Source organism: Oryctolagus cuniculus, chromosome 8 (genome assembly GCF_964237555.1).
Source record: "Oryctolagus cuniculus chromosome 8, mOryCun1.1, whole genome shotgun sequence".
In the NCBI taxonomy this organism is placed as follows: Eukaryota; Metazoa; Chordata; class Mammalia; order Lagomorpha; family Leporidae; genus Oryctolagus; species Oryctolagus cuniculus.
The window spans coordinates 117145987-117171717 of NC_091439.1; the positions used below are offsets into that span (position 1 = coordinate 117145987).

The 25731-nt window shown below is 51.1% G+C and overlaps 1 protein-coding gene across 3 annotated transcripts in view; it reads left to right on the forward strand.

Moving 5' to 3' along the window:
• The window catches only part of CSMD1 (CUB and Sushi multiple domains 1), a 2053194-nt gene extending 2027664 nt beyond the window's left edge, over nucleotides 1–25530 (forward strand). For 2 of the 3 annotated variants that reach the window (XM_070047233.1, XM_070047235.1), the window contains 8 exons: nucleotides 3058–3169; nucleotides 4654–4833; nucleotides 6086–6130; nucleotides 8864–9025; nucleotides 12575–12687; nucleotides 13673–13760; nucleotides 20108–20240; nucleotides 22456–25530. In XM_070047233.1, the coding sequence (XP_069903334.1) occupies nucleotides 3058–3169; nucleotides 4654–4833; nucleotides 6086–6130; nucleotides 8864–9025; nucleotides 12575–12687; nucleotides 13673–13760; nucleotides 20108–20240; nucleotides 22456–22615 (993 nt within the window). In that variant the 3' untranslated portion in view covers nucleotides 22616–25530. The remainder of the gene's footprint in view (nucleotides 1–3057; nucleotides 3170–4653; nucleotides 4834–6085; nucleotides 6131–8863; nucleotides 9026–12574; nucleotides 12688–13672; nucleotides 13761–20107; nucleotides 20241–22455) is intronic. The other variant, XM_070047234.1, reaches the window with a different exon arrangement.
• Nucleotides 25531–25731: the final 201 nt, after the last annotated feature.

Here is a 25731-nt window from a genome sequence, read left to right on the forward strand (position 1 = left end):
TTCTGATCCAGCTTCCTAATAATGTGCCTGGAAAGCAGAGGAGGATGGCCCAAGTGCTTGGGTCTCTGCACCCACATAGGAGACCCAGCAGAAGCTCCTAGGTCCTGGCTTCAGTCTGGCCCAGCCCTGGCCATTTAGGCCATTTGGGGAGTGAACCAGGAGATGGAAGATTTCTCTCTCCCTCTGTGTCTCTTCTTCTCCCCCCCCCCTCTCTCTCTGTAACTCTGACTTTCAAATGAATAAATCTTTAGAAAAGTTCAGGATAACTATATATGTTATATATGTAATAGTTGCTACATTTGTATTTGAAAGCATGCATGATTTTGTATGTCAGTTAAACTCATGGCAATTCTCAGATCAAGTTCACTTATTTCTGAATATCTGCACATAGAAGACTTCATTCAGGGACTTGATGTAATGGACAAATAACAAAAGAGAGAGAGAGAGAGAGAAAGGAAAAAGAGATGTGTTCAGATCCCTTATTGTAAGATTACTTGTGCTATCTTCTCCCAGTGACCTCTTGAATCCCTGAGCTGTATTAGTACGCTGAATATCACTTTGGGATGTTCATTTGACTTTTCACAATGTATACATTAATAGTTCAGTTAATATTGGGCAAATACCTTGAAACAGAAGGTAATGAAAGGGGAAGCAAAAGCTGTAAGCATCTTAAGCAGTCAACCCGCTGCATGGCTCTCGGGTGATGTGACTTTGAACCCCAGAGCTGTGGGATGCGGGATCTCAGCCACCGGAGGTCCAGCCTCAGCACTGGCCCTCGCGTGAACACCACATCACGTCCTGCAGGCAGCAGCACTCGGCTCTCTCCTGACGCCCTCCTCATCCCACCAGAGAAATCCTCCGGGCAGCTGAGAGGTCAAGACTCGTCAGCTTTAGGTTAGGTCCCGAAGGCAGCTTCAGGTCCGTGCATCTTGGATACCAATACTTGAAGCCGAGTATCTCGGAATGATGGCCAGTGCCGTCTGTCGCTCTCACTGACTCACACGGAAAGCGAAAGCTTGGTTGCCACTGATCACCCTTGCTTTCAGTAATCCTTCACGGGCTGTGCACAGCGTAGTGTCAGAGGCAGTTCATGGTGAGTCGATTTAGCAGCAGCTTCCTCTGATCCCTCGCGAGGAGCCAGCAGGGACAGGGAGGTCCTTGTGATCCTTACAACTGAATTCACAGCAACATGAATGAACAGCCTCCTGCTGGTCACGTTTCCCCAAGTCCACGACCACGTGGTTCACTGAGCAATCGCTGCCGTGTGCAGGGCTGTAACGTGTGGTTGTGTGTGTTGGCTCACAGGGCTATAAAGTGTGGTCGGGTGTGCGTGTTGATGCACAGGGCTGTAATGTGTAGTCAGGTGTGTGTGTTGGCTCACAGGTGTGTGTGTTGGCTCACAGGGCTGTAATGTGTGGTTGGGTGTGTGTGTTGGCTCACAGGGCTGTAATGTGTGGTCAGGTGTGCATGTTGGCTCACAGGGCTGTAACGTGTGGTCAGGTGTGTGTGTTGGCTCACAGGGCTGTAACATGTGGTCAGGTGTGCATGTTGGCTCACAGAGCTATAATGTGTAGTCAGGTGTGTGTGTTGGCTCACAGGTGTGTGTGTTGGATCACAGGGCTATAATGTGTGGTTGGGTGTGCATGTTGGTTCACAGGGCTATAATGTGTGGTCAGGTGTGCGTGTTGGCTCACGGGGCTATAATGTGTGCTTGGATGTGCATGTTGGCTTCCAGGGCTGTAACGTGTGGTTGGGTGTACATGTTGACACCCAGGGCTATAACATGTGGGGCTATAATGTGTGGTTGGGTGTACATGTTGATGCACAGGGCTGTAACATGTGGGGCTATAATGTGTGGTTGGGTGTACATGTTGACACCCAGGGCTGTAACATGTGGGGCTATAACGTGTGGTTGGTGTACATGTTGACACCCAGGGCTATAACATGTGGGGCTGTAATGTGTGGTTGGGTGTACATGGTGATGCACAGGGCTGTAGCATGTGGGGCTGTAATGTGTGATTGGGTGTACATGTTGACACCCAGGGCTGTAACATGTGGGGCTATAATGTGTGGTTGGGTGTACATGTTGACACCCAGGGCTATAACATGTGGGGCTATCATGTGTGGTTGGGTGTACATGGTGATGCACAGGGCTGTAACATGTGGGGCTGTAATGTGTGGTTGGGTGTACATGTTGACACCCAGGGCTGTAACATGTGGGGCTATAATGTGTGGTTGGGTGTACATGTTGACACCCAGGGCTATAACATGTGGGGCTATCATGTGTGGTTGGGTGTACATGGTGATGCACAGGGCTGTAACATGTGGGGATATAATGGGTGGTTGGTTTACATGTTGACACCCAGGGCTATAACATGTGGGGCTGTAATGTGTGGTTGGGTGTACATGTTGACACCCAGGGCTGTAACATGTGGGGCTATCATGTGTGGTTGGTGTACATGTTGACACCCAGGGCTGTAACATGTGGGGCTGTAATGTGTGGTTGGTGTACATGTTGATGCACAGGGCTGTAACATGTGGGGCTACCATGTGTGGTTGGGTGTACATGTTGATGCACATGGCTGTAACATGTGGGGCTATAATGTGTGGTTGGGTGTACATGTTGATGCACATGGCTGTAACATGTGGGGCTATCATGTGTGGTTGGTGTACATGTTGATGCACAGGGCTATAACATGTGGGGCTATCATGTGTGGTTGGTGTACATGTTGATGCACAGGGCTATAACATGTGGGGCTATCATGTGTGGTTGGGTGTACATGTTGATGCACAGGGCTGTAACATGCGGGGCTATAATGTGTGGTTGGGTGTACATGTTGATGCACAGGGCTATAACATGCGGGGCTATAATGTGTGGTTGGTGTACATGTTGATGCACAGGGCTGCAACATGTGGTCGGGTGTGCGTGTTGATGCACACAGAAGCTTGAAACGACCGAGAGAGCGCTGGCGCACGTCTGCGCTGGCAGTGGCTGTGGAGCACAGCGCTGACCTGGAGTCTGCCTTGCTCTGAATCCCGTGTTGGTTTGCTCTCCAGGTTGGAAGCATGGTGTTCTTCAGGTGCAGGAAAGGCTACCATATCCAAGGCTCTACGACTCGAACTTGCCTGGCCAATTTGACGTGGAGCGGGATACAGACAGAGTGCATCCGTAAGTGGGTCCCTTTCCCCGCTGGCGGCAGGAGCTGGGTATGCCAGAGGTCCGGGAAGTGTCCACCTTCACGGGTCAGGAGGACCTGGCCTGTTGTGATGCCGTCATCCTCTCCTCCGGGTGTTTCTCCAAGTTTGGGTTTCTAGGACAGCAGTGTCAGCCCTGCGGGGAGTCAGTGGTAACTGCTGGTTCTCAAGGCACCTAGACCTGTCAGACAACTCCGGAGGAAGGGGTGGGCAGGCCGAGGGCCAGAGGGCATCGATAGTCTAGCAAGCTGTCCAGGTGACACGAGGCCCACTCAGTCTGAGAAATGGCTGGAAACCGAGATGAGTGAGTGACACAGCTGACGTTCTGGAGAGAGCTCACTTGTGCGTGCCGTGACCGCTCACCTTGGCGTCAGGTGAGCAGAGAGGTGGCCACGCGGGAGACGGGTGCCAGATGCCAGTGGGCGTGCTCTCATGGCTGCTCTTGCTCTAGGACTGAGCTGTACATGAGTAGATAAAGTTATTTAAAGATCAAATTTCATTGTGTAATTCATTACGAGAATTAGAAAAAGAAGCTACCTGTAAGCTTAGTGGGTCAGCCATTCCTCCCGTCAGCTGTGACTGTAGTGAGATGCAGTGCCTCACTCCCCCTACGTCAGTCACGAGCACGTTGGTAGACTGCTGGAGGAACAGTGTGACGGACGCTGTCCTTTGGTGTGTGTTCGTGTCATCAGGCATGTGTTCCCCTCAGAACTGTCTTGTTCTCCACTGAGTGCTCAAACTGGATATGGATAGGACAAGTATGTGTGTGCGTAGCAGAGATCCTAATACCAGGGCCTCATTAGATTGGCAGTTGAATGCTTGCCGCAGTATGAAATACTGACACTACTTCAAGCAACTGCATTCACCATTTAAAAGCTGTAAACCTGCTTCGTAATTTCCAGATTCTTTATTTGAGACACACGCATGAACTTTATAAAGAATGAAGTTATTTGCGATACTAGGGGCCTTCAAGAAATTCATGTGAAACTGGAATTAAAAAATAACTTGACTTTTTCATTAATTCTTGAAGATCCTTCAAATAAAATAAGCATTACAACCTCATTTATTCCTAAATTATATTTTAAAGGAAATACTGTGAATTTATTAATATACATTGAATTTTTCCATTAATTTAATTGAATAATAAATTTTCTGGAAATCAAGGCAAATTTCTAAGTATGTGCCAATCTGTGTGTGTGTGTGTATGTGTGTGCGTGTGTCTCATAGGACTGGCCTTTTAAGGATATTCAACACACTCTGTACCTGAATAGCATATCAGAAGTGTTACATTTATTTCAAGCTATAACCTCCACTCCAGGTCTCTGTACAGAAATTGGCAACACACACAGCACCCTCGTGGTTACTTCCATTCTCAGGCGCCTTTGCCCCCATTGACTTGTGCTAGCTGTGTAATGAACAGAGCTTCTGGGTTTCCTAACGGAATCCGTACTTTTCCAGCTCATGCCTGCCGACAGCCAGAGACCCCCGCGCACGCCGACGTGAGAGCCATTGATCTCCCCACGTTTGGCTACACCCTGGTGTACACCTGCCACCCAGGGTTCTTCCTTGCAGGTGGATCAGAGCACAGGACGTGTAAAGCAGATATGAAATGGACAGGGAAGTCGCCTGTCTGTAAAAGTAAGTCACCGCCCAGGGAGTGGAATATATTCCTGAAGTGTGGGGGGAGCGCGTGCTGCCCGCGAGGCAGGTGTCCAGGCTGAAGATGCGATGGATGCGTACGCACCGGGCTGTGGGAATGACACCACTGACTCCCACTGTCAGGACCACGCCGAGGTGCGCCAGCTGTGTGTGTGTGTGCATCTAGTGAGGGCTGACTCATGAAGGCACAACACAGGAAGCATGTAGGCCGCATCGTGTTGTAATGATGCTTTAAGAGAAAAGCGACCTGGTTGAAGGAGAACTCACTGCCTCAAAAGGAAAGTAGCGCATCATGTATTTTCAGAAAAGTCTGTCCTTAAAAATTAGAAGGGACAAATACCACCAAACGTCTGAGAGTGTTTAAATTAAGCTGTCTGTACATTTTTAACGTTCCACATCATCTGGTGATAGAATATATCTCTATGTGTTTTTGATGCCGATTTTTCTCTCTGAATTTGTGAAAGTAATCAGCATGGAAATGATGCATTGATTACTCAAAAATGCGTGAATTTGCTAACGAGAGTAATCCCTCTGGGTCAGCTTTGGTGAGAGCAGGCTTCACCTGTGCCCAGCCAAACGGAGATTAGGCGCACATTGAACACGAACAGCATAAACGGCAGAGATGCGTTCTCATAAAGTGAGTGGCTTTGGCTTTAGATCCTGGAGCCCTTTTGTCATCTGCAAAGACATGTACTTCCATGACCTTTCCTGTCCGGACTGCGACTTTGAAAAATGGTGATTGGTAGCTTGATAGAACACTGGCAGGGTGAGGGATTGTGAGTTAAATGTAACGTGGCCACATTAGGCACCGTGGAAATAAGCTGATGCCCTTCAACATTAAGTTGTGCGGTCACCGATTTGGGTGAGGGATTGGAGAATTAAGAGAGTTATAAAAAGTCTTAATTCTTTAGCTATTACCGTTCAGTTCGGGGCAGGATCTCCCCAGTAGGATATCACAGAAAAGAAGAAAAGCCGGCCCCAGCCACCCTGTTTGCAAGGCTCTCTGTGTAGCCCCGTCAGTGGCCAGTGCCTGTGCGAGAGAGGCTCTGCCCTCTGCACACGCCGCCTGCCCACCTGCCGGGAATATCTGGGTTCAAGATGCGTTTGTGTAGGGTACTCATACTTTGTACAGACTCTGAAGAGAGGAAAAGTGCTTCAATTTGACATTTTTTTCAACCTTATTCAAACGTTAAGTGCTCTTGAAAATGATAATTTGTCTTTTTACTTGTAGGTAAAGGAGTGAGAGAAGTTAATGAAACAGTTACTAAAACTCCAGGTTTGTATACCAGAACAGTTATAGATTTCAATCAAACGGAGTGATCTGTCCTCTGCAGTGAACGATTTTTAACAGTGGCATTTTTGAATCCCACGCGTCCATGGCAAAGTTAATGTTTTGATTATGTAAAGACACCAAGCCTGTGCCCATCTCGACTCCTTTCCCGAGAGTCGTCCAGTGGAACAACGTCACACCACGCGGGAGGCAGCCCTGTGGTCGTGCCGCCCCCGGGGGGTGCACAGACACCCTGGGCGTTTGGCCAGGCCGCACTGGCTGTGGTCTTGGGAACATGACGTGGTATAATGGAGAGCCTTATAAAGAGGGTTGCACAGCAAACGTGGTTTTTGAATAGCACAGAGAGGAGCCCCCGCCTCTCGAATCCAGACATGCCCTGCCTTCTAATGTGTTCATGAGAGCTGTGTTGGATCTAGTGCCTTGTAAAATGCATTAAACAGCAAACTGAAAAAATGCAGCCCCTTTCCCAAGAAAGGTTTCATTACCTGAAGTCCTCGGCCATTGTGAATCTGCATTAAATATTTAAATTACAGCATGTGTCTCCAAATTACATTAACTTAGGTCAAGTTTGTTTATTTATTTATTGTTTCCAGAAGTAGTAAAACCTTTGCAGATAAGCCAGGCTGTTCGTCTAGTATTTTCTTACTCAAGTTTTCCATTGTCTTCTTGGATGTGAAGAGAGAATTTATAATGCAGCAAACGCAGGAGGCTGTGTTCCACTTGTAATTCTTAGATGAGGCAAAATAAATCAACAGGTTTAAAGGAATTTCTCCACCTACACAGTGAAGGAAAAAACAAAAAACAAACACTCTCCTTTAGTCTCCCTGGACTGTTTTATTTCAACACTAAGTGTAAATCCACTGATGCGCTGTATTCCAGAAACACATTTTCCCCCCCCAGAGGAAGGAAACACAATCAGCTTTTATTATTCGTCTCCGTTCAGCTTTTTATTTGCTTATTTTGTGCTGCAGACACTGGAATACCCAGGTCTTTTTGTAGGTGCAAACCTTATCATTGATACACCTTTTCTCATTCTGGAAGGAAGTGCTAATTAAATTGGTCATCATCCGGGTGGCAGGACCTAATACAACTCACTTATTTGTTGTTTTGTTACCCCGCACACCACCAGCAACAACTCCGACTCAGCAGAGGGCCCACACACACCGTCCCTGGCCTGAGTGTTGCACACACTAGCACAGGATGAATCCACTTCTGAGACACTGAGTGCCCCCCACCCCGCCCTCAGGCAGCCCCATTCCGAGCTGCACCACCTCAGTCCAGCACAATCCCCGTAAGTGAATGCTGGAACAATGCATCACATCTCTGGCCGAACAAGTAAATTCTAACTAGGGAAAACCACGCTGTCTGCAAGGATAGTGATTTCACTAAAGGAAAATGAAATCATTTGGGTGTTGCTGATCATAACAGGAGCCTCTGGAAGGCCCCCGATGAGTAAGCAGAAGTATTTAATGCCAGTTATTTATAAGCAAGTATGTTAGATTTTTGACTCAATATATCCATTTTTGCTGATTTTTTCTTATTATTATTAGGAAAATGGGTCTCCTCCAAGCCAGAGGAAGTTACTGCACATGTCCCTCCTTAGCCTGTTCCCTGCAAGGCCAAGTCCCGTGGGTTCACCTGTGTAGGACGAGAGACGGAGCCCAAGCACAATGCACCTGTTCTGTGTCTTCCCTCTCTGACTGTGGGTGGGTCTGCTGGAGAGTCCATTAGGCAAGAACCTAAGCTTTGTTTCTGCCTAGCGACCCAGACCATGCATTTTGAATGTTTCCACTTACAGCAGATCTTATCTAATTAGACAATTTAAGCACACCATGAAGCAAAAAGAGCAATTTAGTGTAATCATCGGTGTAGCTTTTTCCATTGTAATACTATTCATTTTTATATTATGAAAATGGCAAATTTTTATGCCTATTAGCAGAGATGTACCAAAGTTAATGTCTTTTGAAAAGAGTGAAAACAGGAGACTATTTTAATAACTTTTGCAAATATTACTGTCCCAGATGAATTGATGTTTAAGAAAGATTCCATTCCTTCTATTCTATCTCTGGATTTTATATATATAAATATGCATATATATAGATGACCTTGGAGATCATTGACTCCACCTCCCTTGGGCATGTTGGCATATTTTATACAAGGTTAAAGTAGAATAGGAGAGCATGAATGAGAGAGAGGTTGACCCTACTTACAAAATAAAGGCCAAAGATACGAAATATCTGTGTTCACAAGCTGTGCGTGTCCAGTCAAGGTAGTGCCTGGAAATGCCGGTTTGTGGAGGACAGAGAGACCCTGCCAGGTGGTGTCAGTGCTGCTGAGCCTGTGAGCCTGTCAAGCAGCAGACTTGGCTCCCAGGGGCCATCAGTGTTGACTCCATGGGTCAGTTCAGTCTATCTGCTGTTAGGCACAGTGCACCTAAGCCTCGGCAGCGCCCACTCACCACACCCCCGGCCTGGGAAGGCCCGTTAAAGTAGCTGTGCTCGGGCTTTGGAAACACAGCGTCTCCCGCACAGCCCCGCCGCGGTGCTCCTTCTGTTTCTGACGGTGACACACGCCGTGAAGGCGTAAGGCTGTCCTTGTCTCTGGCACTGCTACTGGCCGGGCTCCCGCGAACACGGTTGTGCCTTCTGAGTGTAGACATGCTTGCGTCTCACAGCTGTGTGAGCCCTAACACCCGTCTCCTCCCCTCGTTCCCTGCAGTTCCTTCAGATGTGTTTTTCGTCACTTCGGTGTGGAAAGGATACTATGAATATTTAGGGAAAAGACAGCTTGCGACTCTCATCGTTGACTGGTTCAACGCAACCAGCAGTAAGGTGAACGCGACCTTCACGGCGGCTTCTCAGGTGGAGCTGAAGCTGACAGGTAGGCCTGCAGGCTCTCACTGAGCACGTGGCGGTGTGAGCGCACGTGGGCCGTGGCCTTGTCCCATGGGGGATCCGGCTCAGGGAGCACTGAGCCTGCCGTGTGCCCTTTGCATGTTCTGCGTTTCACTGCTGCGTCTGAGTAAACGTGGCCGGTTCATGTTATCTTCTCATGTTAAAGATGACGAGACGAGTCCAGGAAACTATTTTAATAACTCTTGCACATACTACTGTCCCTTTGCTCAAGGTCATGCAGCAGCACGCTAAGATCTGGGATGTGTATCCAGATGTGCAGGTCCGCAAATGTCACTTTCATCTTTGGTCATTCCACGATCAACAACATAGCGACAGGCACTGTGTTAAACACTTCATAGAATTATCACTTTCATTCTTACATTAAACCTATGATGTAATCACCCATCATATTCACTTTCTCCCGAGAGAGAGAGAGAGCGAGAGAGAGACCGAGAGAGAGAGAGAGACCGAGAAAGAGAGAGAGAGAGAGCCCGCTGACAGCTGCATAGCTTTCCTAGGGTGACACGGTGGTCATTGTCAGGGGTATGACTGAACTCAGCTGTCAGAATCTTGAGTGTACACTCTTAGTAAGCACAGTGTCACATTCAAGCCGAAATCTAGTGTGCTTTTTAACTGCCCCACTTTTTCTAAAAATTTCCCCTAAAGTTGAGAGTTTCTGAGAGCCTGGTTCTGCCCACACGGGGCCCGAAGCCCCCACTGTCTCACTGAGCAGTAGACAGCCCAGGGGCTGCTCTCGGGGAGTCTGGGAGCAGGCCAGCTCTCCCCCATCCCTCCATCCATGCTTCCTGTGTGCTCGGGAAGGAAAACAATGGAAAGAAATGCACATGTCTAGACTTAGGAAAGAAGCAAAATCACTGCCACTCATAGATGTTCAACAGGGAGGTATTTATGAATTCGAGGTCTCCACACGACACATTTGCTTCCTCCTTGCCCTACAAATGCGTAAGTGATTTAGATCAGGTACTCTAAGTCTACTCGTGTGTCGGGACAGACCAAGGAGTGTTTCAAAAATTCAGTTTCCTTATTACTGCCCAAATATATTGGATGCCATCTTTCTTTGTGATTTTTTTTCCCAAAGAAAATGCTGCGGTGGGAATTCAGTGCACGGGCCTCCTGGTTCGGTGTGGGAAGTCTGAGTCTGGACCAGGGAGTGCTGCGTCCCGAGTCGTTCCCCATGAGTCCATGCTCACAGACCTCTTGGGCGGGGGACGTCCTGCTGCGAATAGAGGACGGTGGGGACAGGGCCCTCGGGGACGCTGGTGTGCCGCTGGCTGCTGCTGTTGAGTCCCCATAGGACTGTCCCGGGGAGACATTCACAGCTCACAGAGCCGGCATCCTGTCTTGGAGTTCTGGGGTTTTCCACAGAACGTGGAGTTGCTGGATTGCGGATGGCACCTCTGGGTGCCGTGGGCTCCCTTCCCTCCCGCACGCGTCCAGTGAAACTCTTCCTGCGACACGACCCTGGGGGCTTGCTTCTCTCAGTTCCTGGGAGCTCACCCCTGCCTTTCCTATGAAACCATCAAGACAATTGCCATGAAACCTCCTGTCTTCTCAGCACAGGGCACTGTGGGCTCAGCACTGTCTGCTTCATATTCATCCATTGTTTGCTTACTGATTCCTCCTTCCGGTACGCTACTATGTGTAGCAGCAACATGTCCCCCAGTGGGCCCACTGTCTCTTCTCTGGTACACTACCACGTGTAGCAGCAACACGTCCCCCAGTGGGCCCACTGTCTCTTCTCTGGTACACTACCACGTGTAGCTGCAACACGTCCCCCAGTGGGCCCACTGTCTCTTCTCTGGTACACTACCACGTGTAGCTGCAACACGTCCCCCAGTGGGCCCACTGTCTCTTCTCTGGTACGCCACCACGTGTAGCTGCAACACGTCCCCCAGTGGGCCCACTGCCTCTTCTCTGGTACACTACCACGTGTAGCTGCAACACGTCCCCCAGTGGGCCCGCTGTCTCTTCTCTGGTACGCCACCACGTGTAGCTGCAACACGTCCCCCAGTGGGCCCGCTGTCTCTTCTCTGGTACGCCACCACGTGTAGCTGCAACACGTCCCCCAGTGGGCCCACTGCCTCTTCTCTGGTACGCCACCACGTGTAGCTGCAACACGTCCCCCAGTGGGCCCACTGCCTCTTCTCTGGTACGCCACCACGTGTAGCTGCAACACGTCCCCCAGTGGGCCCACTGCCTCTTCTCTGGTACGCCACCACGTGTAGCTGCAACACGTCCCCCAGTGGGCCCACTGCCTCTTCTCTGGTACCTACCACGTGTAGCTGCAACACGTCCCCCAGTGGGCCCACTGTCTCTTCTCTGGTACGCCACCACGTGTAGCTGCAACACGTCCCCCAGTGGGTCCACTGTCTCTTCTCTGGTACGCCACCACGTGTAGCTGCAACACGTCCCCCAGTGGGCCCACTGTCTCTTCTCTGGTACGCCACCACGTGTAGCTGCAACACGTCCCCCAGTGGGCCCACTGTCTCTTCTCTGGTACGCCACCACGTGTAGCTGCAACACGTCCCCCAGTGGGCCCACTGCCTCTTCTCTGGTATGCCACCACGTATAGCTGCAACACGTCCCCCAGTGGGCCCACTGCCTCTTCTCTGGTACACTACCACGTGTAGCTGCAACACGTCCCCCAGTGGGTCCACTGTCTCTTCTCTGGTACGCCACCACGTGTAGCTGCAACACGTCCCCCAGTGGGCCCCTGTCTCTTCTCTGGTACGCCACCACGTGTAGCTGCAACACATCCCCCAGTGGGCCCACTGTCTCTTCTCTGGTACGCCACCACGTGTAGCTGCAACACGTCCCCCAGTGGGTCCGCTGTCTCTTCTCTGGTACGCCACCACGTGTAGCTGCAACACGTCCCCCAGTGGGCCCACTGTCTCTTCTCTGGTACGCCACCACGTGTAGCTGCAACACGTCCCCCAGTGGGCCCCTGTCTCTTCTCTGGTACACCACCACGTGTAGCTGCAACACGTCCCCCAGTGGGTCCACTGTCTCTTCTCTGGGCAGTGCTATCGTTATTCTCACTCCAGCAAGAGTAGCGGACGGTGGTTCCCTCCAGCCACTCATGCCCCACCTCTGTGGCCAGGAGACTGTGTCTTCACGCTGCTCACCGTCAGTAGGTGTAATTTGGATGGTGGTTGTTTTGTCTGTTTTCTGCTGTTTCTGTCTTCAGGTGGGAATATAATGTGGATTACAAAATGCTGGATATTTTTCTCACTCACCAGAAATGAGTATGTACTCCTTTTATTCTCATTGTGGAATAGCGATATTGAAATTAGTGAATCTATTCAAGGCAGACCAGGACTTTAATAAACAGTGCTTTTCAGAGAGAAGCATTACTGAAGCAAAATTTTAAAAGTAAAAATAAAATTTTGATTTCAGAATTTTCTGTGAGCTGTGACCTAACAGTCTTTGCATCATGTCCCAAATCCAGTGGAGGCCATGGCCACATCACGAGCTTGGTGAATCTCTGTAACGTGGGCTGATGGGTCTCTTGCAGGGGTCTACAAGAAGGAGGAGGCCCACTTACTTCTCAAAGCTTATCAGATTAAAGGCCCAACAGACGTTTTCGTGAGCAAGTTTGAAAATGACAACTGGGGACTGGATGGCTACGTAAGTACTTGTCTGCGTCTGTCCAGAATCGAGGACAGCGCAGGGAGGCAGTGCTGTGTGTCTGCCCGTGAGAAACGTGGCAGTCCTTCTCCTGGGCAGCAGACTGTATGTTCTGTCAATTAATTTGCTAGTTAATGAGAGAGGCAGAGACACAGAGGCAGGGGGAGGTCTCCCGTTACAGGCTGACGCTCCCAGGTGAAGTCAGTGAAGCCAGGGCTGGGAGCTGCACGCAGGTCTCCCTGTGGCTGGCCTCCCAGGGTGCACCCTGTGGCGCTGGAACTGGGAGCAGAGCTGGGACTGGGAGCGGAGGTGCTTCAGCACAGAGGCCTGCGTCTCAAGTGCGTGTTTCCACTGTGCCAAAGGCCTGTGCCTGCCCCTTCTCTTTGCAATGGATGAAAGCCAGTCTCCGAACTGAGAGCAGAATTGCCAGGAGTGATGGGATGGTCACCGTCTGAGACAAAACAAGAGCTCCGTTTCAGGTTCCGGGTGTCCATGCGTGTTCCCAGGGTGCTCTGGTGACCACGCTCAAACTCAGTCATTCCAGATAACAGGGATTTAAAGTGGCCCTCCCATCCTCTGCGCAAGACGGCCACCCATCAGCAGAGTTCTAGTCCATTATCTGACCACATGTGTCGCCTCCGCAGGTACACAGCAGCCAACCGCTGTGGCCGAGAGTGAGTTTTACATAACGCCGTTAATAACTCATTATTTAATGTGTGACCACTTTAGAAAGCTAGTAAACATGTAAATATATTACAAAACCACCGTTTTGGAGATCAAAATGATATTGTGAGCATTTTTATATCAGTTGAGGTTCACCTCTGTATTGATTTCCAAAGTTTAACTATGAGTGTGTCTTTAGAAGTGGTGAAAAATGCACCATTTACCCTCACATCTAAATACAGACTGCAACAGCTGTTTAGGTGAAAGGAGCACTCCCCGTCATCCTCTCCCGTACACACCTTTCCCTTTCCTTCCACACCAGGTGTCTTCGGGACTTGAGAGAGGAGGGTTCACTTTCCAAGGAGCCGTGCATGGAAAGGACTTCGGGAAATTCAAGCTGGAGCGGCAAGGTAGGCAATTCTGGAAGTTTCCTAAAGCAAGGGCCAGTTGGGGTCCCAAGTGACTGCTCTGAGAAGAACTGGGAAGGACAGAATTCTCGAAAGACATATAAGCAAAATTAATGGGAGACACTAACATAGTTTACAATGGTATGAAATATATATTTTGAATAATAAAATAAACAGAAACTGGAAACAATACAGTAAACATGCCAGACATGGGATTAATACCCCTCATATATCAAGAGATAGTAAAAACAATGGGGAAAAAATCAAAGATAAAACCCGATTAAAAATGAGCAAACCGTATTTACCCAGAGAAAACAAGAGTATTTCAAAGTTAAGAAAAGCAAAGAGTAATTACAAGTGACCCACACACCTGTGTGATCTTCAGAAGTACGCTGGGCCCAGGGTAACAGAGAAAGGTTGTTCTTCGAATGGTGAGGTCTTCAAACCGAGGTGTTGGGTTGCTGGTAAAAACAGACGCGCGTGCGCTTGCTGTTGGCGGGTCCGGAGCAGGCGCGGAGGCTGGACAGGCCCTTTTGTCGGCGCGAGCAGAGCACTGACCTCGGTATGCGCAGGGCGTTCAAAGCAAGGCTGTCCTCGCCACTTCACGTTAGAAACACCTTCATGTGCGATGTCTCAGTGACAGGGGAGGGCTCCCGTGGGTAACACACACAACAGGCCACCTATTAGTTAGGAAACGATTGCACTCCCCAAGGGTTGTTAAGGGAATGAGAGATGGATTTTAACACAGAGAGAAGCCAGGGAGTTCTTCCGGAGAGAAATGACTCCTCAGGACAGACGGGGGGACCCGCCTTTCATCTCTGTATCTGCACTGTTCCCTCTTTGCCTGAGTTGTTAGAGTAGGAACAGCCGTGGATTGAATCTCGCGGTCGTTGTCAGGTGGGGTGAAGCTCCGCACAGCCGTCCTGGGCTGGGCTGGGCCGGGGGTGCAGTGCACACTGAGGTCCGGGCGCCCCAGAATTTCTGCTGCAAACCGCCAGCAGTGCAGGCCGTGCAGGTCTTCCAGCGAGGCCGGCGCTGTGTCTCCGCTGCGTTCTCTGAACCGCTCTACCCTGCAGGGTGCTACAGGCCTGTCCACTCTACAGAGAAGGCGTGGGTGGCAGGGCCAGGTTTCAGAGCAGCAGGAGTATGCAATTTGTGATGATGGGACTCGTTTCAAAAGATTCTGTCACACCTTGAGGGGTGCCAGTCACCCGGACCTGCATAGTAACACCTTAGCAAAAGATAGATCAGAGATAATTAATCAAAGACACGTGCACCATTCCGGACAGCGCTGGTCAACAGGGGGCTTTCACTACAGTGTCGGCACTGGCTGAGGTGGTATTCTAAGCTGGGCTGCGTGACCCTGAGGTAATGAAATGGAGTAAACGCGGCAGACCCGCGCTCGTGGGGGCTCGTCCTCCCCCTGAAGCTGTCCTGCTCCGTGAGGCACCTGCTCTGGGAGCTTCGCCTGAGCACCCCCACCCACCCCCCACCCCCCCGTCTCCACGTCCACATGTGCTCACCTGTGAACCTGACCTGCACCGTCATTTTGTTGTCACAAACCCTTTTCAGCCCGTTCCTTTTTAATCTAACAAAAGAGTCGCTTGAGTTAATGAGTAATCTCTATTCTCCTGTGGTGATGGGCTTATTGTCAGGGAAGACAATTTGCTTCACAAAATAACTTGAATCCCAAGCAAGTCTCCCACCCAACTAATTAGAAATGTCTGTGTTTAAGTAATGCTTCAACAACAGTCATTCATTTACGAGGGATAGCTAAATCCTCCTTTTATGGTTAAAAATAAACAACCTCCTAATTATCATCAGGCAGTAGATAGGCCAAAAAAGAAAAGATTATTGTTTAATGGATACTGAGATGCAGTTCATTTGAACAACAACTTTTATGAAAAAACTTATGTAAAGAAATCAACAACAAATTGATTTCTGAATTAAAATGGAATTGGCCCACACAGAGAATGGGAGAAAATCTATGAAAACTGTGTGTCTCACGGGTGATTTGCATCCAGAATGTATAAAGAGCTCTTTTGACTCAACAACTTAAGCAGATAACATAAGAGAAAAATTTTACAAAGGATTGGAATGGATATTTCTCCCGACAAGTGAGCCCACGAAAGGATGCTGGGAATGACTAGGTTAGTAAAATGCAAATCAAGAGCGCATTGAGCCCTGCTTCCCAAATCCACCAGGATGGCTGAGATCAGAAGGCCACGTCAATGGGAGCAAGGAAGGACGCGGAGAAGTGGGAGTGGGAACAGCGCAGCTGCCGGGGTGGCCTGGCAGTTCCGCGGTAGCCGCGGAGGCACAGGGGGGACTTCCAGCAGTCGGGAGGCTCTGAGCCGCTCATCCTGCTCCCGCAGTCAGCCTGTGGCAGTTCTTCCTGCTGTGGGAGGCACCTGCACATCCAGCAGCTCCACCCTGACACGCATACCAAAGAGAAGGGAAGTATTAAAATAGTGCAGCAGTGGAAGACGTGCTAATCTCCACCCACTGATGGCTGAACCATGCAGTAGATCCTTCATAGTGAGATGAAGCAAATCGCTGTCAGCTGCTGAAACACGGGTCACCCTGGAGAGCTTGTGTTCTATCAGAGCAGCCAGCCCCACATGGCCACGCTGGAGAACCCCGTCTCTGCAGCACGGGACCCGGCAGTCCGTGTACGTAGAGTGAGTCAGTGCTAGGGCCCCAGGCTGCGGGGTGGGCGGTGGGCATGCCTGCTGAGGCTGCCAGGACTCCTGTGGGATCTGACAATGTTCTAGATTGGAGCACCACCCAGCTCTCCCACAAAGCTCTGGACTGCACGCACATGTAAGCGGAGGAAGGGTAGACCATGTGCGTTTCTTTCTGCAAGAGCTTGAATGACCAGGCTGATGGCTGGTGAAAATGAGCTTTCCCTGCAGTGAGGAAAGAAGAGTGAGTTACAAACAATGGGCACCCTGTTCACTGATCCTGAGACGCAGGACGGGCTATGGGAAGCAGAGTGAGTTCGGGTGTACCTGCGCAGTTCTCAAAGGCCTTCATTGCTCTGTCATGATATGCCACCTCCCGGGACAAGCAGATTTTCCAGAATTTTATTAAATTGAAATCCAGTATGTGTTATGAACAAAATATGTAGTATTCTTTGTAGAAAACAGGAGATAAGTTTTGTTAATTTAAGCAGGATACAGATTTGTTAGGATGAGAGAAGGAGGGACTCGGGTGGGGGTGGGCAGGACTGGAGGGTGGCAGAAATATTTTCTTAAGCGTAAAAAGCCTCAGACAGAAATGTAGGCATCATTCTCAATTTGTGACAAAGTGAGAAAAGGAGTGCATTTGCACACATTCATAGTCCATTATTAGAGGGGCACTAAAAATATCCCTGTTAGCCAGAGAGGAAGACCAGCAAATGGAAAGAGTGGCCACCTGCTTTTGTTTCCCTTTGTATTTGTGTCCACATCGTTTTATGCCATCCTAGTGACTGCCATACGCATGCATTACCCTTTCAATTCTAAAACCTGGGTAAATGACTACACATAACTTCAGCGCTCCAGAAAGCATAATAACTTCAGAATAAGCTTGGTTGTGCTGTGTAATTCACAAAGGCCTTTCTTCCCATTGTTCTTTGTTATGATATGCCACCTCCTGGGACATGTAGACTTTCCATAGTTTTACTGATTTGAAATTCAATATCTGTTATGGACAAAATATATAGTATTCTTTGTAGATAAGAGGGAATGAGTTTTGTTAATGCGAGTAGGATACAGATTTGTTAGGATGAGAGAATTGTAGACACCTGAAGAATGAGATTTGGTAACAAAATGGGAACTGATGGCTGGATGCTGACACACTGCCACAGCAGCACCGTCTGCGTTTCATCTCACACTGCCGGGGTCCTGGGTGCTACTGAATGATCTGAGGATTCAAGAGAGAAACTAACCAATGGCCGCCCTGGCTTCATGGAACAAATGTTCTGGACAGTATGGGCGGGTCCAGCGAACACTTCCTGTGTCCCAGGCATTGTTCCGAAATGCACCAACTCATTTAATTCCCATGAAGCTTACAAAGTTCGTGCCCTGGAGTACCTAACTCTACACTCCCTGTTGACCAGCCCCACCCAGCCCCTGGGTGTTACTGCAGCCTCCCCTGCCCCCGGACACTGCCCAGGACTGCTGGAGCCACCACCAGGGACGTGTGACATTGGCCCCAGAGTGCCAGCCCTGCCACAGCCACTGATGGATTGCAATCCGTCACGGGATGCTTGGCATCAAGCCCAGTGCCTGAGCAGGAGAATCGGCTGGCTTAGCTCAGCTCACGTGCACGTCACTTGGGTGCTCTGATGTTGAGGGAGCAGTGTCTGTGTGTTCCTCTTTGTGTGATGACACAGGGCTCGGAGGAGTGGCCAAGTTACCAGGGCCACTCCTGTCCCCAGGTGTGCTCCCATCAGACCTGGAGAGGGGAGGCAGGAGTAACCCCACACCCAGGGAAGCAAATGGCAAATAATAGTATTCATTGTAAGTTTTTATGTGACAATTCAGGAATTTTGAAATGAATGGTGATTTAATTTTTAAGAATATTTGGTTATTTGTTTTTGTTTTTATTTTTTCATATAAAGAATACAAATTTAATGTAGTTCATGGATACAATTTTAAGAATAGGGTGATACTTCCCTTCCTTTTTAAAAAAGTTTTTGATGTAACCGATTTTCAAGTTACATTATAGTCAAAGGCCTAATGCTCATTAAATAAAGAGTTCAAGAAGTGAAAAATAGAAAGTCCAGGCTCAGCAGGCATGTGGGCAAGGGCTGTGGACAGTACTCAGATGGAAGGCAGCTCATGTCGCTCATGTACAGTACATTTTAAAGTAACTCCAGGTCATTAAAGCCACAGGAATGTGTCATTGGTATCCATTTGTCTGACAAAGATATCAAACATTCGACAAAACTGTGTTTGCAGCAGTACTGATACTGGCATTCTGTTTTTTGTTGTTGTTTTTCCAAGATTATTTCTGTACTTTTTTATGGTTTATAAAAATAAGTGAAAGAGGACTTCCCTTTCAAGTTGACATTCCTCAGTAGGGTGGGCACAGGAAAATGGGTTCCCAACAAGTCTGCCATACTCGATGTCTCTGGCCCATACCCATTACACGTGAGCCTCACATGACCCCAGACAGCCAGGCCAAACACACGTGCAGATCACGTCGTGTACGTGGAGTCTTCAAGAACCAAAGAATGACAGTGACTTATAAATGTTTGCTGGTGCGACATTTCAGAGTTGTCTCCCTGTCAGTGCCACGCACGTGTTAGAGTGCAGAGCTGAGCGTCCTGTTTGTTACCTCACGACGCTCGCCTCCGCCTCGCGGCCACGCGCGGGAGTCCCGTGACCTCACTCGCATCCACCTCACTCGCCATGGACAGTCCCGTGACCTCACTTGCCTCCACCTGGCGGCCATGGACAGTCCTGTTACCTCACTCACATCCACCTCGCTCGCCATGGACAATCCCGTGACCTCACTTGCCTCCGCCTGGCGGCCATGGACAGTCCTGTTACCTCACTCACATCCGCCTCGCTCGCCATGGACAGTCCCGTGACCTCACTCGCCTCCGCCTTGCTGCCACGGACAGTCCCGTGACCTCACTCACATCCTCCTCGCGGCCATGGACAGTCCCGTGACCTCACTCACATCCTCCTCGCGGCCACGGACAGTCCCGTGACCTCACTCACATCCTCCTCGCGGCCATGGACAGTCCCGTGACCTCACTCACATCTTCCTCGCGGCCATGGACAGTCCTGTTTGAACACGCTTTCCTGTCCACGCGGAAACTTGCATCCTGGAATTAGACTTCTTGTTTTAGCATTTCTGAGCTCTACGGTCAGTTCTGGAATTTACCTAGGGTAGAAACTGACTTCACCGATATATCCACCAATGGAGACTCGAATGCCATCCAAACAGAGACCTAGGATATCTACGTGGTCTCAGGGGCCTGCATTTGCTGGGTCAGGCCCAGGGCAGGAGACGGCCGCAGACACGCTGATGCCTGTGAGCAGCAAACACACCAGTGCTCCAGTGGTCTTCACGCCAGTCCACACACTTAGAACAGAGAATGAAACCCGTGGGTTTCCTATATTTGACCCGTGATGCCCTTTCATAGTGTTGCTGGATGTGGGCAAGGGATGGTCACTCTGCATCTCGGTCATTAGAATGCTGTGCAAGCCTTACAAGAGTACTCCTCGGTGTCTGTGGACTGCAGTCCCATCCACTTCTCACAGCGTTCCTACCCATCTGTGTATGTATTCTACATAATTCTCTGTAGCAGCATGTCCCATAACTACAGGTGACCTGTGCTTTGTGTCTTCCAGATCCCCTGAGCTCCGGGCACGAGTCTTCACATCATCACCAGGGCACCAGCAGCGGCTCCGTGGCAGCTGCCATCCTGGTTCCCTTCTTTGCTCTGATTTTATCAGGGTTTGCATTTTACCTCTACAAACACAGGTACTGCAGACACACCCTCCGGCGACGTCGCGAGTGGAAGGTGTTGCTTTACGTAGGAGTGCCCGCTGACACGTGTGTGTACACAGGAGTGCACGCTGACGCGTGTGTGTATGCAGGAGTGCCCGCTGACGTGTGTGTGTATGCAGGAGTGCCCACTGACACTGTGTGTATGCAGGAGTGCCCGCTGACACGTGTGTGCACACAGGAGTGCCTGCTGACACGTGTGTGCACACAGGAGTGTCTGCTGACACGTGTGTGTATGCAGGAGTGCCCGCTGACACGTGTGTGTGCACAGGAGTGCCCACTGACACATATGTGTATGCAGGAGTGCCCGCTGCCCTGTCGCCAGGTGTGATGCGTGGAACAGACCCGTGTGCACAGGACTGGCTCTGTGGGTGCTGCCCTGTCGCTCCCCCTCTTCGTGGAGGAACGACACAGGACCCTGCGCTGTTCTTTTGTCTGCTCGGCCCTCCCCGGGTTTGCTGCTGGTTCTTCCCGGGTTGGCTACCGTCCCTTCCACCTCCGTGGAAGGGCGGTGCCCCCTGCCACCTTCCCCACTTCCGCGGGGGAGCGGCACACTGCCGGCCAGCTCTCTCGGGGGCTGCACAGGTGTTCCTTCAGATAGATGTTCCTGGTGCATGTTGTCTCTCTCCTCCTTTATAGTCCTCTTCCACCAATCCCAACTCTGCTACCCACACGCCGAGTACGCTGCTCTCCTGCAATCAGGAGCAGGTCCTGCTGTTTATTGGTTGAACTGGAGGCAGCTGTGTAGAAGCTGTTTCCTTCTCTCCCAGCGCCATATTGTGGGAGAGCAGATGCATAGAATAAGTCTTAATTCCAGTAACTTAGTCTAGTCCGAGTTGCTCCCAGTTGCTCCCCACACTGCCCCTGTGTTCCGTGAGCAGGGACACCTCCGGCAGGACGGGCACGCTCCAGGGCTGCACAGCCAAGAGGCCGTTCTCACGGGAAGGCTATGCGGCCGCTGCGGCTTCCCAGTCAGTAGGGTCTTTGGCCGTGTGACGAGTGTGGGGATCACTGGAGACCGGGTGCCCAGGGCCCCTTGTCGGGCCGCGTTCCTGTCTTCCTGTCCCTGCCCCTGCACGGAATGCATCCAGGGTTGGGTCCCCCGGGTTTTGCAGGCAGAAGGCCTCTAACGGCCTGAGTGGTGTTTACTGCTCCTGCTCCTTGCCAAGCCTCCCTGGGGACCATGCACAAGGGCTGTTCTGTGGGGACAGCCGCGGGGCCGTCCACTTGGCCAGCTCAGGAGTGCGCAGTCCATGCCGGCTCTGCCCTTGTCCCGTGGGGAACGATTTCCGCCATTGACACTGGATAAAACTTGTTTGCTGCCAGCCCCGCGTGCAAGCCCTCCCCAGCCGCTGAGGGAGGTGCCAGCCCCGCGTCCAAGCCCTCCCCAGCCGCTAGGGCTCTGCCAGCCCCGTGTCCAAGCCCTCTCCAGCCACTGAGGGAGGTGCCAGCCCCGAGTGCAAGCCCTCCCCAGCCACTGAGGGAGGTGCCCTGGGCGCCTGTCTCCTTGCTGAAGGCAGTGACGCTGAGCCCAGCAGCTGCTCGGCCGTGTCCGGCACTGGGTGATGCCTGTGCGGCGTGGTTATTCCCAGGAAGCTTCTGTTCCTGTCGCCCGGCCTAGCTCTTAGCATGCAGTTCCTTCTGGAATAAGGGAAGAAAGGATTCCAGACGTGGTCACGACTTCTCAGCCTAAAAGCCCCGCCACTCTGCAGTGCGATTGCAGAGAGCGCTCTCCTCCAGCCAGAAGTGGAGGCACTGGCTTGGGGGGAGGTCCAGCGTCCGTTCCGCAGACCAGCTCGCCTGAGCGCTGCACAGCGATCGTTAGGAAGGGCAGTGAGCCAAGCGCCCACCTCGTAGCCTGCTCTGGTCTGAGCCGTCCCGCAGCACCCTGCTTTTACAGGGCGATAAAAGCTGCCAGCGACAGGCGCCTGCCCCAGCCACAGCGAGACCTTCCCAAGTTCCCAGCGGCGTTCGAAGGAAGCGCCGGCGAGTCCTTGGTTTTGAGAACTGCTTCCACTTTATTATCCCGCTTTTAATAATCTCAACTCCCGACTTCAAAACAAGCAGGCCAAGCGGGCAGCTGTGTGCCCTGCCGCCCGTGGGAGGGTCGCCCGCTGCCCACAGCCCCAGGCATCGGCCCTCGGGACTGGAAGCCAGCATTCTCACCTCTTGTTTCCTCTCTCCCCTTTAGAACAAGACCCAAAGTTCAGTACAACGGCTACGCGGGCCACGAGAACAGCAACGGACAGGCGTCCTTTGAAAACCCCATGTATGACACAAACTTAAAACCCACAGAGGCCAAGGCCGTGCGGTTTGACACGACTCTGAACACAGTGTGCACAGTGGTATAGCCCTCGGTGCCCCCAGGACGATTCATAGCCATACCTCCGACGGACAAGCACTGACTCTGGTGCCATAACCGCCCCGGCCTCTGCTTGCTGCAGCCACCCTCCCGCGCCCGGCGAGGCAGCGGCACCTCTGCCCGGATGCGGCGGAGTCCGCATTCCCGCGTGGATCCTGAACGCCCACTGCACCTGCTCCACACCCAGGCGCGCCGAGGAAGACTGCGGGCCAGATGGCCGGGGCACTCGGCGCCTCGCACCCCTGCGCCCCGTGTGGCCAGGGCGCCTCTCAGTGCAGCCTCCTGGGCACGTGGGTTCGGCCCTCGGCCGTGGTGACACCGTGGCAGCACCGCGACACGTGTTTTTGTTTTCATTTTTTTTTTTAAACCCTGAGAACGCAAATCCTCTGGGAAAACAGACAAGCTTCCCGGAAGAAGACGGCGCTCCCGCTCCGATAGATGCACACACCCACCACCGCTCCGCTCTGCCCCTCCCGACACCCGGCGACGGGCGCCAAGGACCTCAGCGCTCCCCGAGGGCCAGCCCCAGGGATCTCGGCACATTCCCCAGTCAGCTGTTCTATTGCAGAGTTTCTAATGCACAATGCTTTTTGCACTAGTGTGTTCTGAATGACCACGATTCTGATTACAACCACAGACTATTTGCCAGGTTGGTACACACTACCCAGTGTACATAAGCACCCTCCCATGCCCCACGCGCACAAACCTTGCCTGCATCACTTCAGTTGCAGAGTTAGCGAGAGAATCCCCGGGGACGCACACATTTGGAAAGGAAATACGGCCCTGGAGACTTAGCTTATCATTGCTTTCATTGCCTGCGTTTGTTTGTAGAAGTCACTGACAGATGTTCAGCAAGGGGGAAAAGAGAGGCCTTTTTCTTTCCTGTGACTTCTTTCGCGAGCACGGTCATCGTGCAGTTCCCGGCTGTTGTCACCCGACTTGGTGGCCGGGGGCTCGCAGCCGTGCAGAGTTGTGAGTAGTAATTTATTTTAGATAGCTCCAGCCCGCACCGCGGCCTCCTCCTTCGCATTGTCACTGTTTTCCTTGGCTCAGCGGCAGCGCGTCAAGAGGGAGGCTGCCCAGGCGCGCCTTGAACTCAGTGGAATTGGTCAGGGTCAAAATACCAAGTGTCCCTTGGGAGGAGAGGAGTTATCTACACACTCTCCTCTCTCGATGCTGTTCTGTGTAGTGGTCCGTCGTCTGTTTCATGCTTTATCACTCCAGACGGAGAGGTGATTCTAGTGATTTAGTTCAGGCCCAAGTTCACGAGAGGTTGACTGTAAGTTCCAGCATAGATAAGATAGGTGTGCTTCCCAGTGTAGATAAATTCCGAACACGGAGTCAAAGATGTGACCATGAGAATGTTGATGTAAAAAACTCAAAGTGAAAATCATGTTTATTTTTATTTCTACTGTTTGATAAAAATATTTTTGAAAAGATCATGCTTATTTTGTTATTTGGTGTTGGAGTGCGTTTCCACCCTCTCACACTCCACACGGCAGCGCCAGGCCGGCCGGAGGGCACTGCACGCGCGCCGTGCCCTGAGCAGGTCCGCACCCAGCTTACCCAGGGCAGTCTGTCTCCTGAATGTGTGCGTGAGGACTCCCGAAGTGAAGCATGAGACAAGGCGTCCGGACTAGAGCCTGGCTCGCCAAGTCACGCCTTCAGATTTGAACACTTTGGTAGCTCCGTGCCTCGGCTCTCTGCCCTGCTCCTGGGTGCTGGGGGGCTCCTGTGACAGGTGGGCCACCGAGCTGCAAGGCGCCCCTTCACCCCTGGGTGGCGCCGTGTGGGCTCCGCTGCGGCGGCGGCTTTCTCCAAGGGTTCCCCCTGGAACTTTGCTCTGGGAATCTGGGTAGCGGCAGAAGGGGCCAGGGAGCCGCCCGGCGTGAGGACCGTGGTGTGCGAGGGAGAACAGGGTCACTCTATACATTAGGTGTATATATCTCTATATATACATATCTATATATATTGTACATATCTCGGTTTGAGTCATTCAAACTAGGTGCAAACTGCTGACTGCAGAATCTGAACTGATGTCCCTGCTCCCTCCTCCTGACCTGCGTGCTGGTCAGTGACAGGACCTACAGTCACCAGGCAGACAGGACTCGCTTTGTGTGCAAAGCAAACCGTCCCATGGTTGCCAGTTTGGAGCTTGTTCCTTAAAAAAACAACAAAACAAAAAAATCAGAGAAGCCCTCTTGGGGGAATTCTGCCCAGTTTCTTCCCGGGTGTGTGCAGGGATTCCCAAGGCTCCCGCAGGTGCTGGGGGTCGCACAGGGCAGCCAGGCGGGGCGCCGCTGAGCGAGGTCGTGGAGATTCTTCCGGAAGGCAGCCAGCACCCAGGGGAGGGGACCGGGTGACTGCTTCGAAGCTGTTCAAAGCTGCTGCTTGTCTCACACATCTTGCCTTCCTTCAGGCTAGCTGCAATAATTTTTTTCTTCTGTAAGATATTTTGTAAACAACAACAAAAACGCTGTTATAAAAAGGGGAAGCAGAACGCTGGCATTATGATCAGGAAAACCCATCGTCATCCCCGCCCCGGCCGCCCCTCCCCCACGCTGCTGTCACCAAGTAGGTGCAAAGACCTTTTTGTACAGAGATATATTTTTTATGAAGAATTTGTAAAATTATTAAATATGCTGTAATTTTTTGATTAATGTAGGTAAATTGTTAAAAAAAATAAATGTTTTTACAATACAAAACTGTAATTTCCCCAATAATGTACAATGTTCCATCTCTAGCTGATTTTCAGTTCTGATCCTATTACACATGTATTAATATTAAAGTGGCCTGTTAAAATGAACAGTATCTTTTTTGTCAAAAAAATTATAATGAGAGTGTAATATAGCCTGTGCAATGCCACCTATCTTTAAAGCAAATCAGAGTTCTAATTAAATATTTAATTTTAGATTTCTACCTTGTGCGTGGATTCCTTGCAGCTTCCGTGTGCCTGAGTCTGGCGCTGAGGGGGGAGAGCGGGAAGTTCCTGCCAGGGCCGTGGCTGCGGCTGGCGCCAGGCGCGGGTGATCTGCGTGGGCACAGTGAGAGCCTCGGGTCCCTCCAGGCCGGAAGCCGAACCTGAGCTCCTCCGGGCTCCCTGGA